General features: G+C 39.5%; 1 protein-coding gene across 4 annotated transcripts in view; it reads left to right on the top strand.

Moving 5' to 3' along the window:
• Fa2h (Fatty acid 2-hydroxylase) overlaps nt 1-9,238 on the top strand; it is a 314,916-nt gene extending 305,678 nt beyond the window's left edge. For all 4 annotated transcript variants that reach the window (XM_067150162.2, XM_067150161.2, XM_068228381.1 and 1 more), the window contains one exon: nt 8,846-9,238. In XM_067150162.2, coding sequence (XP_067006263.2) covers nt 8,846-8,931 — 86 coding nt within the window. In that variant the 3' untranslated portion in view covers nt 8,932-9,238. The remainder of the gene's footprint in view (nt 1-8,845) is intronic.
• The last annotated feature ends 7,893 nt before the right edge of the window (nt 9,239-17,131 follow it).

Raw genomic sequence — 17,131 nt, 5'->3', positions numbered from 1 at the left:
AATGAGAAGCCTAAAGGCCTCATTTTCCTTCCCATTAAAACAATAGCCCACCTCTCTTTCATAACTTCTTTCCTTCCTTCCCCTCCTTCTTGTATAGCAACTGCACCCTGTATATTGTTTGAGGGAGACCTACCTTCATTCCTGTCCCCCATTAGAATTCTTATTCTCTCCCTCAAACTCTCTATCTCTTCCCCCATATTCCTTAATGTCCATTCACACCCACAGTCCCTACACCTGAATTCCTTAGCCATTCTTCATCTTCTTCATAGAAATATGAAATATTATGAAAAAATGAACAAAAATAAAGTAAAACATACTGAAAATAAAAATAAATACTACCGTACACTAGTATTACATGACAATAGAGCAAGAAAGTCACTTACTAATAAAATAGCCGGGCTGAGTGGCTCAGCCGGTTAAAGCGCTGGCCTTCTAACCCCAACTTGGCAGGTTCGATCCTGGCTCAGTCCGGTGGTATTTGAAGGTGCTCAAATACGACAGCCTCATGTCGGAAGATTTACTGGCATGTAAAAGAACTCCTGCGGGACTAAATTCTGGCACCTGAGCGTCTCCAAAGACCGTAAAGGTAGTTAGTGGGACGTAAAGCAAATAACATTATTATTACTAATAAAATAAGTACAATACGATTCTAAACTGCATTTAGGCATATCCTTAAAAAGAACTGAGGTTAAAAGTAAATAATAGATTGTTATTATTATTATTTTTGTACTACATGCTAACAGAAATTCAAAACTGCCCCTAATTGCTGAAATGTTGAAAGTACAAGAGATGTTGTCTAAAACAATGTGAGAAGCTAATACTTTTTATACCACCCAAAGGCAAATTTTTCATAATTCTATATGAGATTTTCCATTAGCAGGTAAATATCGTGCATATAAATGGATACTGAATGGCATTTTTAACAATATTATGAACATTGTGCTTTCCCGATCTTGAGGTAGGATGGGGTTTTCACAGTGGTGTATGCTGCGATGAAAACATGGGCTACCACTAGACTTTGGTTACCCTTTTCGATAGTTGGTTTAGTGAACGTCAAGCGTTAAGCTTTTGAGCTGCCAGAGTAGCCTGCTGTGTTGTCAAGGCTGTTTCACAAGCTACTACCCTGGCCACTATCAATACTCAATACCTGATCAGTGGAAATGGAAGCTTAGAGTTTAACAAATTAAAGTCTAGTTTTGTAGCTAAATTGGTAGAATTCTTGCCTTTGATCTGATGGCCCTGGTTCAATTCACGGTATCAATCCCCTCATTCCCCTGGCTTGGGAATGACGTTCTAGCCTTCATTTCATTCTCATTAGGTCACCATCAAGCCTTTCCAGAGGCTACTTCTACTGCTACGACGGCAGATCAGAAAATAAGTTGCACTTCCCAGTTATGGCCATTTATTACACCACCTATACAACAGCAACACAACTATAATGACATACACTGTAATGTCACTTTTCCACATAGTTTCCAAGAGACACTGAACATTTCTGCGAACGCACAACCAACTTGTCGATGCCGGATGCATAGAAACTTCCTCCAGCGTTCTGCAACCACTCAGAGACAGCGGCCTTCACCTCCTCATCGGTCTGGAAACGTCGAACACCGAGCTCCGTTTTGAGCTTACCGAACAGAGGAAAGTAACATGGCGCTAGGTTGGGACTGTAGGGTGGATGTTGCCAGACCTCCCACTTGAAACGCTGCAGCAGTTCTCTCGTTTGGCAGGCCTTGTGAGGTGTTGCATTATCGTGCAACAAAATCACACCGGTGCTCAATTTCCCCCGGCGATTCTCTTTAATCGCTTTATGCAACCGGTGCAACGTTTGACAATACGACGACGCGTTGATCGTCGTTCCTTTCGGCATGAATTCCACGTGCAGGAAACCCTCCATGTCAAAGAACACTGTCGCCATAACCTTACTGGCTGAAGGCTGAACCTTGGCCTTCTTTCGTTGTGGTGATGAGGGGTGCACCCATTCCATTGATGTTTGATTCGTTTCGGGGGTAAAGTGGTGGACCCACGTTTTGTCGCCTGTGACGATTCGCCGCAGAAACTCATTGTCGTCTGCGGCATAGCGTTGCAAAAATGCCAGGGAGGATTGGAAACGTTGTCCCTTGTGGTCATCGGTGAGAAAACATCGGGCCCATCTTTGACACAGCTTACGATATCCAAGGTCCTCGTGAGCAATGGCGAACACACTGCCATACAACATGTTCAGCTGCGTCGCGATTTCTCTCAGTTTAATGCGCCGGTTCTGTCTAGTGATCGCATTCACACTGATGACCTTTGCACCGGTCCTGGACGTTGCGGGCCAGCCTTCGTGATGGTTGTCCGTGATGTCCGTACATCCGGCTTCGAATTGCTGATACCACTTTACGATACCTTGCCGGGAAATGACCCGCTCCCCATACACAGCACTAATTTCACGATTAATGTTTGTGCAATTCTTCCTTTCGGCCCATAGGAATCGGATTGTCGCACGCACCTCATATTTGGAGTGAACGTCCAGTTGACGCACCATTGCATTTGGCCGCTATTCACACAATACTAGACGAGACACCACAGCGAACTGCCTAACAGACGTGTGAGCAGTGTCTGTCCCTTTCTCCGCTGTGCCCACGTTTGTGACACACAGCGCGCTGCTGCGGCGCGTTAGTGCAACTAACCTTTTGATCCACCTACGTATCATCATCATCACCAAATTTAAATGTAGAATTTCACAGCATTACAAGCAGTCGTACCTGTTGTTCACTGGTTTATTAGCTTCCTTGGTAGATGAGTGTTGCTGTCCGAACCATGATCACGGGTTCGATTCCAAACAACAAAAGAGAATATTAAACCTGAAAGACTGCATTTTATTTAAGCAGATCTACGTAGAAAAAAAAAAAAAATATATATATATATTACTCTTATAACAGCAGACATTGCAGTGTCTTCCTACAAGGATGAAGAAGTATAGGTGAGTGAAATATAAGGATTCTTTTAATTAAATCAGAAGTGAGGTGAGGAAGTATATACAATAACGAATGCATGATTGCTCTCTCCCTGGTTAGCAGTGGCGAACTGACAGAGCGAAGCTTAGGCCCTCCATATCCCCCCGGTCTCCGCGCCTATTGAACATACAGTAGCAAGCCACGCAAGAAGGTGGGTCAAGGGGAGAGGGATGCAGAGCCAGGACTGCTAGATCAGTCTCCGATGCCTTGCACTCAGAAGTACGAGCGGCGTTTTCCTCATTGCTTTCAAGTTTTGTAAATGGTATAATGTGTCAGATGCTTACAATATAATGTGTTTTACCTTTCCATTGTTCACATTTGAGGTTTGGGCTTCAGTGATAGCCTTGGTTGTCCTCAGTATGCACCACTGAGTTCTCATTAGTAATACAGGTTTGCTAACCATAATGACCTCCCTAGTAAGCCCCTCACTCCCAGTCAACAAAGTGAATGCCTACCGTTACACAAATAAATTATAAATATTGCCATACAGAAGGTGATAAGATGTTGGAAGTGGCTACATTATTCTGCTGTGAGAAGCTCCTAGTACTTAAATACATTTCCAAAGAGAGTTGAGATCTTGTGAAGGATTTTTCTAATTTTGGTTTTCAGCCTTCCAATTGGAAGAATTTCTCCATAATAGTTGTAATACATCTTTGAGAATGTATTTAACTACTGTGATCTTTCTTTAGCAGAACAGAGATGCCACTTCCAGCATCTTCTGCAGGGTGTTATGCCTGTTTGTAGTAGAAGACAAGCAAGTGGGTCATTCAGAAGATGTATCCAGATTTGTCTCTTGAGGCATTTATCACAAGGTTACCTGATTCCTTGGAAAATATGATTATGCTTGGAAAAGTGGATGGGGCTTGGAGAAGAGGGTGGCCAGCACTGAGATGGATAGACTCTATCAAACACTGAATATGTCGCTGGAAGGTCTGAAGGGCTTCATGGAAACTAGAAGCATCTGGTGGCACTCCATCCGTGCAGTCGTCAGGAGCCAATGTTGACTTGATGGCACAAAATCAATCATTCACTGGAAAGAGTCTCTTATGATGGACACTTTTTCTATTGACTGAGAGGGAGGAATTTTCATTTATGAGAAGTAGCTACAATATTTAATTTCATCATACTAGTCAACATTATTTCTCTCTCCTATGATGCTGCCAAAGTTACTATAACAATGAAATTTCTCAAGCAGAATACAGAATGAGTCAAAACTTATGTTACCAATAAAATGGTAGGACTTTACCATTACCATTCATGAATGTGATGAATAATTTAGATGTGATTTGATTTGAACATGTTTGCCACCATGCTCAGTACATAAAAACTAGCAATTCATTGTAGCATTTCCCAGAGAATAGATGAAACCACATCTCGTATTTGGTCTTTTAGATCATACCCTCAAAGTCAGATTTGTAGTGATAGTTAATCAATAACATACTGATGTAACATTGTTAAGTACACGTCTGAATTCACTGTTGGGGTACCAAAGAAGTATAGTTCAATTACCCCACCAATAATCACAGCGCACCAAACATTAGCCTTTGGGGAGTCACGTTTATGGTCCTGAATGACTCGAGCATTTTCATGCCCCAGCAAATTGTGTTATGTCGGTTGACATATCCACTTGTATGAAGTGTGGCTTCATATCTGAACGCCATGACATTATTAATGTCTTTCAGAAAAAAATTCACAAACATGGTGAGTCAAGCTAAAGAGATGAATACTAACAGAAAATGATAAACAATAGCAGCTAAATGATAACAATAGAATAATACACGGACTTAGCAAATGTCATGGGATAGTCACCTAATACCGTGTGGGGCCTCCTCTGACCCTGCAAACTGCAGTGAGACGTCATGGAAGTGAGTCAACAAGTCCCTGGTAGTCCTCTGGACGCGGCTGACACCAAATCGTTTCCAGAGCGGCTGCCAATGCTGGTCTGTTCATGGGTGCAGGATCCATGGCACGGAGCCTGCGTTCCAGGACATCCCAGATATCCTCGATATGGTTCATATCGGGGCTCCTGGGTGGCCATGGCAGTCATTGGACCTCCACTGCATGTTCCTGGAGCCATTCCTGGGCGACGTGGGAGCGATGTGGCGGCGCATTATCATCTTGAAACACCGTAGGACCGTCTGGGCGCTGGAAGGCCAAAAATGGGTGGAGATGGACTCTGAGTAGCACAACATACCGCGTACGATTCAAAGTCTCTTCCAGAAAACTAGGGAGCCCATTCCATACCAGGAAAATGCACCCCAGACCATAACAGACACCAGCGCCCTGGATCACATCTTTGAGGCAGGCGGGATCCATCGCTTCATGTGGTCTGCACCATACATGATGCCTCCCATCGGCATGGTGCAGTTGAAATGCTGATTTGTCCGACCATATCACGTTACGCCATTGTTCCAGTGTCCATCCCTGGTGACTGGTGACAAATGCGCGTCGTCGTGCCTGATGACGTTGGGTTAACAGTGGCACCCTTGTGCGGCGCCGGCTCCCATACCCCATAGAACCCATGTTGCTATGGATTGTCCACTGGGAGACATGTCTAGCATGGCCTGTGCTGAATTGAGCCGTGATTTGTTGCACAGTTGCCCGTCTGTCACTATTGACAATCTGTCTCAGATGTCGCCGGTCACTGTCATCAAGGGTAGCTGGACGGCCCGTCGTTCGTCTGTTGTGGACAGTGACACCCGCATTCAACCTTTTACGATACACCCTGGACATGGTTGATCGCGTGAAGCCGAATTCCCGCACCACTTCCGAAATCGCACTTCCCATCCATCGGGCACCGACCACCGTACCCCGTTCGAACAGTGTCAGCTCACGTTCCATGTTACACCTGTCACATGCACAGCCACTGCTCACAAGGTCTCCTATACAACTGCCGCTGGTGCGCAGACAACACACCTGAGCATCAGTGCTCTGCTATCGCATGACATTTGCTCAGTCAGTGTAATATAATAAAAGTGTGGTGTCCTATTCATACTGTAACATACCATTTGTGTGGTAAAATTATTTTAACTCATCCTCTATATCAAACCCTAAGGATGACAAAGAAACATTTTAGGTAAAAAGTCCTAGAGTGTTCTGAGGCTTCCTTCCTATCCAAAAGTACAATTAATTAAATAAATACAGAAATATGCTTGTTCAGAAATTTAAGTGCTTTGTTGCAATACTAGCACATTATAATACTTTCATCAGCAGTGTAAAAATAATAATAATAAGTCTCCGTGGTTCAGGTGGCAGTGTGTCACCACTGGGTTCTGTGGTTCAAATCCCAGTCACTCCATGCGAGATTTGTGCTGGACAAGGCAGAGGCGGGACAGGTTTTTCTCTGGGTACTCCGTTTTTCCCCGTCATCTTTCATTCCTGCAACACTCCTATTACATTTCACTTCATCTGTCAGCCATTAATCATTGCACCAGAGGTGTGCGACAGGCTTCAGCAGCCAGTATAATTCCTATCCTCGCCACTAGATGGGGGCTTCATTCATTCCATTCCTTACCCAGATGAAACTGCAAACAGGCTGTGGATTTTCATTTCATCAGCAGTGAAACTAAGAAATTCTACTACAGTACCCAATGACAATATAAAGAAGCTTTAGATTTTAAATTTCAGCATATTTCACCACACAACTACATGCTGACAAAGATAATCCAAAACTGTATGTGAAACCGGGATGTTCACACTGTCAACATAGTCAAGACAGATAACAGAGATAACAATGTCAGGTTGCGAACTGTGTTAAAGTGAGATGTCCATGATGGTTGTCATGTACGAGGATTAATGTTAGGCAACAAAACCCAAACAATTTCCATTACAACAGGGTGTCCCAAAGAATGTTATAAGGGTGTTATAAGAACTGCGAATTTCTAGTTTCAAACTCAGAAATTTTTCAATACCATTATGAGAGCACTCAAATATTTTTAAAGAGAAAAGTAACTTACATATACAAATAAAAAAAGAGCAAGTGACAAAAAAAAAAGGCAAATTAAAACTGTACCATCATTCAAACAAAATAGGCATTTATCTAAACTTCCAATGTCTAGTCATACATAATATTGGATTTTCATGAGAATGTATGATACAGTGGAACTTCTCACAACAGACACCTCTAAATAACAGACATTTTTAATAACCTGGCAGAAATATATTGTTTTAAATGATAAAGTTACTTCTAAAAAATTAAATGGCATATGGCTTTTAGCGCCGGAGTGCCGGGAGTGTCTGAGGATAAGTTTGGCTCACCAGACGCAGGTCTTTACAATTTGACACACATAGGCGACCCGTGTGTCGTGATGAAGATGAAATGATGAAGACGATACATACATCCAGCCCCTGTGCCAGCGGAATTAACCAATTATGGTTAAAATTCTTGACCTTGCCGGGAATCGAACCCGAGACCCCTGTGACCAAAGACCAGCACGCTAACCATTTACCCACAGAGCCGGACAAAGCTACATCTAAATAGCACACAAACACCAAAGACTATACCCCAGCATTAATTTAAAACTTCTCAGTAACAGACAGCATGAAAGAAAACAATTCCTGGAATTCTGAGGTGAATGTGATGTTATAATGGGCTAAAATTGTATTGTAGTGGAAAGGCTGTTATAATTTGGAGGCAATCAAATATATTTATTGTGTTTTAAGGGTACCTAATTGTTGTAGCTCATTGTTTAATAAAGTGCTTGCTGTACTGTATCTCGTGAAGTGTGTTAAACTGGTACAGAAATACAAACAATAAACATTAAATGAAAAAGATGAAATCATCAATTTGTACAAAAAAAGAGAAACAGGATTATTTCAAACCATTTGAACTTATCCAAGAAAATATTATGGAATGTTTTGTAAATATTTCCAGTATGAAGTGTGAAAAATTCAGGTTCAATGATAAAAGGAAAGTTTGTTATATATTCCAACACCACAAGGTGTGGCATAATAATCGACCCTTCTGTCCAATTTGAGGTTGGTCTAGCTGAGGACGTGGATAAAGAAAAGAAATCAAGCCATACATAAACCTCCTGTTAATTATTTCAAAGACAAATATAAGCTCAAATGCGTTGATGTAACAGGTCTACTGAGGGACCATATCTTATTGAAGAATTTCAAAAAAAATATCACATTCCAACTTTCGTACGAGATGAGCTAGTCACCATAGTCCTAACGAAGATGTCAAATTCTCAATCACCATCTTAATCCACAATTAAAGCTCATTATTATATTTCAATAATAATTGTAATGTTTATTATTATTGTTTTGTGGGCATACTGAGTCCTTCGGGAGGCAGTTTTGTAAATAAAATAAAAAATCCTGTTACTCAAGAACTGTACATTTCCATCTCCACGAAAAGTTTCAAAGACAGAGCAGAAGAGGTGAGGGTTTTGCGTGTATGCATGTAGGGGTAATGAGCCTGCCTCTTACCTGGAGGCCCTGGGTTCAATCCTGGCCAGTCTAAGGCTTTTATTTCTGGACTGAGGGCTGGAACGGGGTTCATTCAATATTGCGAGACCAACTGAGGTGTTATCTGATATAAGAGACCCTGCGGGACTATATTCCGGCACCTCGGTGTCTTTGAAAACTGTAAAAGTAGTTAGTGGGATGTAAAGTCAATAATATTATTAGATATAAGACACAGTGGCTTGGTCATAAAATCCAAGCTTACTATGTAGCACTCCATAATTCACAAGCCATCTGGCTGGGCAACAACCATCTTGGCAGACCAAGGCCCTTAATGGGCTGTTGTGCCATGAGTTTTTATGTTTTTGTGTATGAAATAAAGATAAATATTTGTTAGCAAAAGTTCTGATTGTATTAATTGTTCTCTTCCCTTTTAGGTTTTGGAATAAGCAGCAGCTTTTGGGATGGAATATTTGGAACTGAGATATATTTACGAAAGCTGAACTGGTCTTTAAGGTGGTAGAAGACAATCTACAAGGACAATACGTGCCTTTGGTTTTCAACTGTTCAGTTAAAGTGGAACTGGTACTTGTTAATGAAAATGCCCCTAGGCAGTGAAAGTACAATTCTAACATCAAAGCAGCAGCAGTAATGTACTGTAATGTGTTATGATGTGATGTGATGAAGTGTATTTATCAACTAGATTGACATTTTTTGAAAGTATTCTTTCTTTCTTAAACGTGTTCTTCAGATCTATATTTTCATTATGCAGTATTTTCCGAGTAATGCTGTTTTATACATGACTGTTATAAACACCGCCTTAAATTTTTTATGTATGTTTTATAAAAGATTTTTGCATCAGTGATGCATCGAGGATTGGTTTAGAAGGGAACTCGGCCACTATTGGTTGAAACTGTAAGCATTCATATGGAATCAGACCTGTGGGAAAAGAAAAAATGAACAAAAAAAAAAAGCCTTTAAATTACCTGAAATTGCAAGACAGCTCTGTTGTTTGGCATGTACCTGAAATATTCACTTTCTTTTGGAAGGAACATCAAGGTTCTAATCTGAGTCATGATATATACTTGCAACCCTAAGCAATCTTGAGTTTGTAAAATCGAACGTTAAACTTTCCCTAAATGTCATGAGATTATTCGCCTTGAAGTAGGGATCTGTGGTGGACAAAATGATCATTGGAAGTTTTTCCAAAGGTCTCATTTTATCATGCTCAGAAATTTTATTATTACTCCACTATCATTCACACTATCATCTGAATCAGTGTCCACAGTCAGTGCACTAGAATATAGGTAAAGTCTGAATCATGGTAGTAATTTTTGCTATTGCTCCCTAATAAGTGATTTTTAAATTATTTTTAACAATTTGTTTTGCGTCACACCGATACAGATAGGTCTTATGGTGATGATGTGATAGGGAAGGTCTAGGAGTGGGAAGGAAGCAGCCGTGGCCTTAATTAAGATATTGCCTGGTGTGAAAATGGGAAACCATGGAAAGCCATCTTCAGGGTTGCCGACAGTGGGGCTTGAACCCACCATCTCCCGGATGCAAGCTCACAGCTGCGCGCCCCTAACCACATGGCCAACTTGCCCAGTCATTTGAAATCTTTTATGTCATGTATAGAAAGATAGGAACTCCTAGCTGTGTTGAAAGGAACATGTAGAAAATCACAATGAAAGGTAACTGTGATATGAGGGTAAAATAGAAAGAAACACAAAAGGACAAAGACAATCTCCACATCTTCATATACTGCCATCTTTAAACAGATTGGCTCTATCCTCATCAATCCTTGTTCTTTTACATCCATTTCTTCTTGGCCCCTTGTGAGCTTGTTTCTGCTTCCCAGCTTCGTCAAGAAGGCAGGCTTCAACACTCACCGAGGGCGTATGGGGGACGTGAAGGATAAAAAGAAAGTCGGAACAACGTATGAAAAGGGAAGAGTCAGGAAGATAACAGGACAAACACAAAAGGAGAAAAGGAACCCACTTGGTCAGTTTAAGTAAGGGAAAGGAACAAACAAATGCAAATCAAGTCATACATAGAATGATAGGAATATCGAAAGGAACACATAATAGACAGGTCAGTGTCAGGAAAATAATAGAAAGAAAACACAAAAGGACAAAGACATTCCCCACATCTTCATTTACTGCCGTCTTCAAATATGAAGGTCATACTGAAAGTCATGAGCAACATTTAAAAAAAGTTTATTAATTTCGATATACTGGATAAATCATATCATACTATACATTTACATTTATTTTTCAACCTAGTCTCCATTCCTTTGGACACATTGTTCCCAAGATTATGGAAAATATGAAAATTCCTTGATGGTAACAGTCCATTCCAGAACATCCTCCTGTGCCTCGTAGCACTGCTCTCTCATCTGCTCCTTCACAAAACCAACAGCATGGTAGTCAGAAGGTGCGAAGTTGGGACTGGGACTTCTCATCCAAAACTTTTCAATGTTTTCGCTGGTGAAACGAGCACTGTGGGGGCGGGCTTTATCGTATTGCAGGATAATGTTCTTTCCAGGATGTTTATCACACAATGCACGATGAAGCTTATGAAGAGTTTCAATGTAACAGGCAGCATTTATGGTTTGCCCCAGGTTCAAGAAATTCACCCAGAATGACATCCTCTGCATCCCAGAAGATGGTGCTCATAACTTTTCCAGTAGACATCACAGTCTTTGCTTTTTTTTGGCGAATTCAAATGATGCCATTCCACCATTCCATGCTTTATCAATTCGTTTCTGGTTTGTAATGGTGGAACTAGCTCAAATAACAATACACATCAAAAAATCATTTCCTTCATTTCCATATCTCTGAAGAAGGTTCTGAGATGGTTTGCCTCTGAACTTTGTGATCTGTGGTGAGTAAATGTGGGACCCAGCGGGAACAAACTTTTCAGTAGCTACTCACAAATCGTTTCCTACACTGCACTGTGTCCTGTCACAAGTCTTGCCGCAATTTCACTCACAGTGACACATCTGTCTTCTATAATGATGTCTTCAACTCTTCTCATGTTGCACTCACTGGACGCAGTTCGAAGGCACCCACTACACATCTGATCTTGGATGCTCGTGTTTCCACCTTTCAAATGTTTCACCCATCTCCAAACACTGATAATACCCTTACACACATCTCCATATGCACAATGAAGTCCCTGGTGAATTTCAACAGCAGGAATTCCTTCTTTATCAAAGAATTCAATTGCAGCACATTGACAGAACGAAACATCAATGTTGAACATTTTGTAACTCCTTGCTGTGGTCACGTGATAAAAGCTAATGATGTCAGAGTACCTGAATGTGTTCTAGAAAGGCTGAAGATTGAGATGATGTGCATGGTTATTCTATATTAATTGTGAGTAAAGAAAAAAATGTAGCTCATGACTTTCAGTATGACTTTGTAGATTGGTAAAAAAAAATGTATGGGCTTGGCTACCATGTGCAGGCATTTTAATTTAATTTTACAAAGTTTTAGCGTTTTCTCAATAAATGCAGGAGTGACAGCAAGGTTATTATTGTGTCTGTCATGACGCACATTGATTCTTTTTCCTCTTTAGATATTTTGTTTCTTTTATTTGCATGGAAAGAGTGGTATTCATGCATCTCATATAACTTTCACCTTCATGTAACTTCAGCAATACAAGAAGTGATGCAATTAAACTTTTTTGAGCAACCAAAGATTTTAATTTCAATGACATCACCTTTTCAAGATGTGATACAAATTCTATCATCATCGTCATCAATCTCCCTTTTCTAGGTCTAACTGGGCTGGAATGTTAATGACACCCATTTATCTTCCTCTATCCAGCAACCATTGCTCCTTCTTAACTGTCTTTGAATCAAGGTTCCTTCTGATTTTACTGTTCTTGATTGAGTCCAACCACTTTTAGTCTGGGTTAATCCCTTGTTCCCTTTCTTTCACTCCTAGCCTCTATCATTTGCTTTGGTATCCTTCCCTCCTCCAGCCTCTTAACACATATAAATCATCTCAGTTTATTTCTGTGCATTGTGCCACAATGCTTCTCCATTCTGATTTCTTTCCTGACATCCTCATTTCTTATTCTGTCCTTTCTTGCCTTAAACATGTCATCTCACTCACCTGGATTTTATTCTCTTGTTTTTTCCTAAATTAGTGACCAGGTCTCTGACACTTATTTTATGCTCTTTTATATATTTAATTAAGGTATGTTGAGATATACCTTTGCCACGTATGACAAAAACGTTGTTCTTTCATTTGCCTCATGTCTCTGATTGATAAATAAGACAATCGACCGATCAATCAATCAATCTACTCACATCACTTATGTGTTCACTTTATTATCACATTAATGATGCCTAAATGGATACTGAATTATAATTTCACACAATATGTATCACCAAACAGATCACCTGAAACACCATTTCAGATATACAACAGTCACTTAAATAAGTAAACAATTATCAATTGTGTTCATGAAGAAATTATCACATAAAATTTGTAGATTGATTTTAGGATATATTTCAGAGGTAAAAAAAATAATAACTGTACGTCATGAATGTGGGATCATTTAGACTGGAAGATGTTCACACTTGTTTGTACGTATGTTTATCTAGCACATATATCCAGACAGAGCATGTACTTGTAGGTATGTAAATGTTTACAATATTTTTAATTTTTTAATTTATTTTTATTTATTTATGACCCTATTTGGTATAATTTTTTCTTACAGTTCTTGATGCATTTAAGTGTGTATATGTTTTCAGAAAAATGTACACATTTTATAAAAATGCATTCAGATTGTTTTTCTTATTTAAACATTAACAGTTATTATAAATTGTATGCACATGAACACAAAGAAAATATTAAAATGTGTACCTGAGGAATTGATGTAACCATACATCTTAGGTTAAACAATGGACACCAGCTCTCTCCCAGGAACTAATTTGATCAGGAAGTGTAAAAATTGTACAATCAGACAAAAGAAATACAAAATGCAAAAAATTTGAAAAATGTAACCATTCAATCTCTCATCCAACCTCACTGCTCGATTCTTTTTTTTTTTGTAATTATAACCATAGAATGGCTAAATAAATATATTCTGACAATAAAATGAAATTCCCTCAAAACTAGGTTTGGAAGATAAGGTGCCGTACTTATTCAAGAAACCAATCTCCAGAAGCATGATAATAGTTCTGCATAAAAAATATAACAGAAACTTTGGTTATAAAGGAGTGTAATGTAGATTTTCAAGGAGATATACCGTGGAAAAAGAACAAAAGTTAAAGATGAACAGAATTTTTAAAATGCCAAATTTCCTTACATCAATGTGTCTCAATCTTTATTACAGTGCAACTAGCCATTTTCTTTTAAAAGATTTTGAATTCTAGCCCTTGGAGAAAGCACACAGCTTTTAGTTCTACAATATATTTTTATAGTTCTTACCTTCAGAGGGTCAAATATTTAGGAGTATTTCAAATGATGTGCTATAAGCAATGTTTGTCTTTATATGCTGACAAGCCAAATATTCTATTCGTTCACAAATTCCTCCAACAATCAATTTTGATTTAATCGGTGCTATCACTATTAAGCTTTCTTTAGAATAGACTAGCTGATGTACCCGTGCTTCGCTATGGAATTCTACATTGTATACAGAATTCTAGGCTAGGTAGGGTACACGTTGTGAGCAAGATTGTATTAAATTGCATAGCTCTTAACGTTACCCTAGAAACGCGACGGGGAAGTCATTAAACGTCTTTTCGCATATGAAGACTGTGTTAGGGAATTTTCATTGTAACGGTAGGCCCGCTTGCCTACCATCAGTCACAATCAGGTTGGGGAGTTTTCATTATAATGGCAGACACTCACTCTCCACCAGCCATTTTACATCCTCAGAAAGACTCTCTTAGTGTTTATGTTCAACTGAAATGAACATAGGTCATTGCAATGACGTCAGTAGGAATGGCGTGATTAAAAGCAATACTTTCATTGAAATACTCCATCAAATGAAAGACCACACACTTTCTCACTTTTAACGAACAGTACTATGCTGGAATTCCAGAGCTAGAGTGACCAAGTCGCAGACAGTTCTGATCCGTGAACACACTTAGTCTTTTTTTCTGCGGTGCGGGGGGAGTGGGGGGAAAGGCGAATAGTGGGGAGTCCCAGGGCAAAAACTATGCCTTTTTACTAATCTGTTTTCGAGGAGTACCCAATGAGTCGAAAATCTCAATTCACTACAATGGGAACGGAAAAACCTATTTGATTTGGAGGCAATTTTTTCCTCCAAGATAGAGGAGAAACCCCCTCTTCACTGCTAATTTGGAATTAAATGAATGTAGAATTTAATAAAAGTGAAGCGGAAGAAGCTTTTCTTAAGAAACGGCTCTTTTCAGGGTTGACTTTTGAGTTATTTAGTGAATTGTGGTGGTATAATTGGAAATAGACTTAAATAGTAATTCTAGACCAGGTCATACTACTACTACTACTACTACTACTACTAAGTTAGCATCTGCCGTAAGTGTGTGCATACAGCTCATTCAAAACAGCGCATCAGAGTAGGGATCGAATAACTGGAATACTATGATGAACCCGTGTGTTACGTACCTGCAGTATCAGAAAATGTATGAACCAGAGGAAAATGAAAATGAAAACCTACAACCTGTTTTCCAGTCATTGACCGGGTCAGGATTGTAATAAATGAAGCATATATATATATAGGCTGTTAATACGATGGGTTCGTCACTCCCAAAGTGATTTATTAATGACTGATAGATGCTATGAAATGAGAATGGAGAGTGTTGCTGGAATGAAAGATGACAGGGAAAACCGGAGTACCCGGAGAAAAACATGTCCCGCCTCCGCTTTGTCCAGCACAAATCTCACATGGAGTGACCGAGATTTGAACCACGGTTACCAGCGGTGAGAGGCCGACGCGCTGCCGTCTGAGATACGGAGGCTACATGAACCAGAGGAATGGCATGCTAAAGAAGAAAGTTTTCCAACTCCCCAGCTATTTCCCGCTAATGTCCAGTCGGGCTGTTATACTCGGTACGCAGTAGTAATCCCATCTATCGGAGTTGAGCGGGACCATAAGAAACGAAGAACATCACAACAAACAATGGTCAATGTAAAGTTATTGTTGATCAGTGTTATGCGCTTTCGATATTGTAGGCCTTCTGAAATACCACTCTTATCATAGTCGGTACAGTAAAACACTGAAACATAAATGATCAGAAATTGTATTGTCTATAACTTTTGTTATGTAGTACTTTTCGATAGCACCAATAACATAGGTACCGGTAATTAAAAATTAAATTTTAGGCGCCTTCCCCTAAACTACCATTTCATCTCGGGCGAATAAAATTATTTACAGCCTACGCTGTAGTTTCTTATTCCCCGACTCTATATAGCGGTTTTCATTAAATTCTGTTAACCCATTTTCTCGTGACTCGGCGTTGATATGGACTTGGCAACAAAACTACAAATTCATTAATATCTGTGTTATCAGAGCCGGTATGGTAAAAATCTATAAGACATAATTGATTGGAAATTTAATTCTATATAACTTTAGTTATATAGTATTTGTCGATAGGGCCGGTAATAATATAAATATTCGAGAATTAAATTTAAGGCCTTCCCCTAAACTACCATTTCACTCGGCGTGAATACAATTATTTATAGCCTAGATTGTAGCGGTTCATCCCCCGACTTTACATACCGATTTTCATTAAATTCTCTTCAGCCGTTTTCTCGTGATGCATGTACATACATACAGACAGACAGACAGACAGACAGACAGACAGACAGACAGACAGACAGAAATTACGGAAAAGTAAAAAATGCATTTTCTTGTTACTGAGGACATGACCGATACAGAAATACCATTCTTTTCAAATTCTGAGCAATGTACAGACAAAACTCTTATTTTATATATATAGATTATTTTGTGTGTTTGATTTGGCCATGCATGTTTTGATATTTAACCCCATTTTGTAATAACCATATAGTGGATACCTTCAGAGTCTTGACATACAAGGCTTAATGAAGTTCAGTATATTCCTTTGTGAATGTTAGGTTTATTTTACGTAAGAGAAAAGAATATGAATACTGTATCCACAGCCTGTTTCCAGTCATTTGACCGAGTCAGGACTGGAATGAATGAAGCCCCCTCTAGCAGCGAGGATAGGAACTGTGTCGGCTGCCAAAGCCTGTCGCACTCCTCTGTGTCAATGATTAATGACTGAAGATGAAATGAAATTATGTTGGAGTGTGTTGCTGGAAAACCAGAGTACCCACAGAAAAACTTCTCCCACCACCACTTTGCCCAACACAAATCTCACATGTAGTGAACATAACTGTCAATTTATTTACGTTTTGTAATTCATCAAGACTATCTCTGACTTGGTAGGATACATCCAGACCAGTACTACACCATGACCTGTCAATTAGAACACAAACCTAAATGTTAAAGTAACTATAATTACACTTGCCACAGTTCAATGAAATGTGGTACTACTCCATACAATTCATGTAATATGAGGCCAATCAAGTAGAATTGTGCTACTTGAAAACCCCCAAAATTTATGGGTAATTAATATACCTGTCTCAGCATTATACAGAGAGAGTCTCCTCTAAGGCAAAAAGCATGGAGGTGACTGGGGCTATGATAAAGAGGATAGTAAGCCAAGAAGTTTGATCAGTACATGACTACTGTCTGTT

This window comes from Anabrus simplex, chromosome 6, assembly GCF_040414725.1.
Source record: "Anabrus simplex isolate iqAnaSimp1 chromosome 6, ASM4041472v1, whole genome shotgun sequence".
Lineage (NCBI taxonomy): Eukaryota > Metazoa > Arthropoda > Insecta > Orthoptera > Tettigoniidae > Anabrus > Anabrus simplex.
The sequence above is the reverse complement of the archived record's forward strand: the minus strand, read 5'-3'. Positions and strand labels throughout refer to the sequence as shown.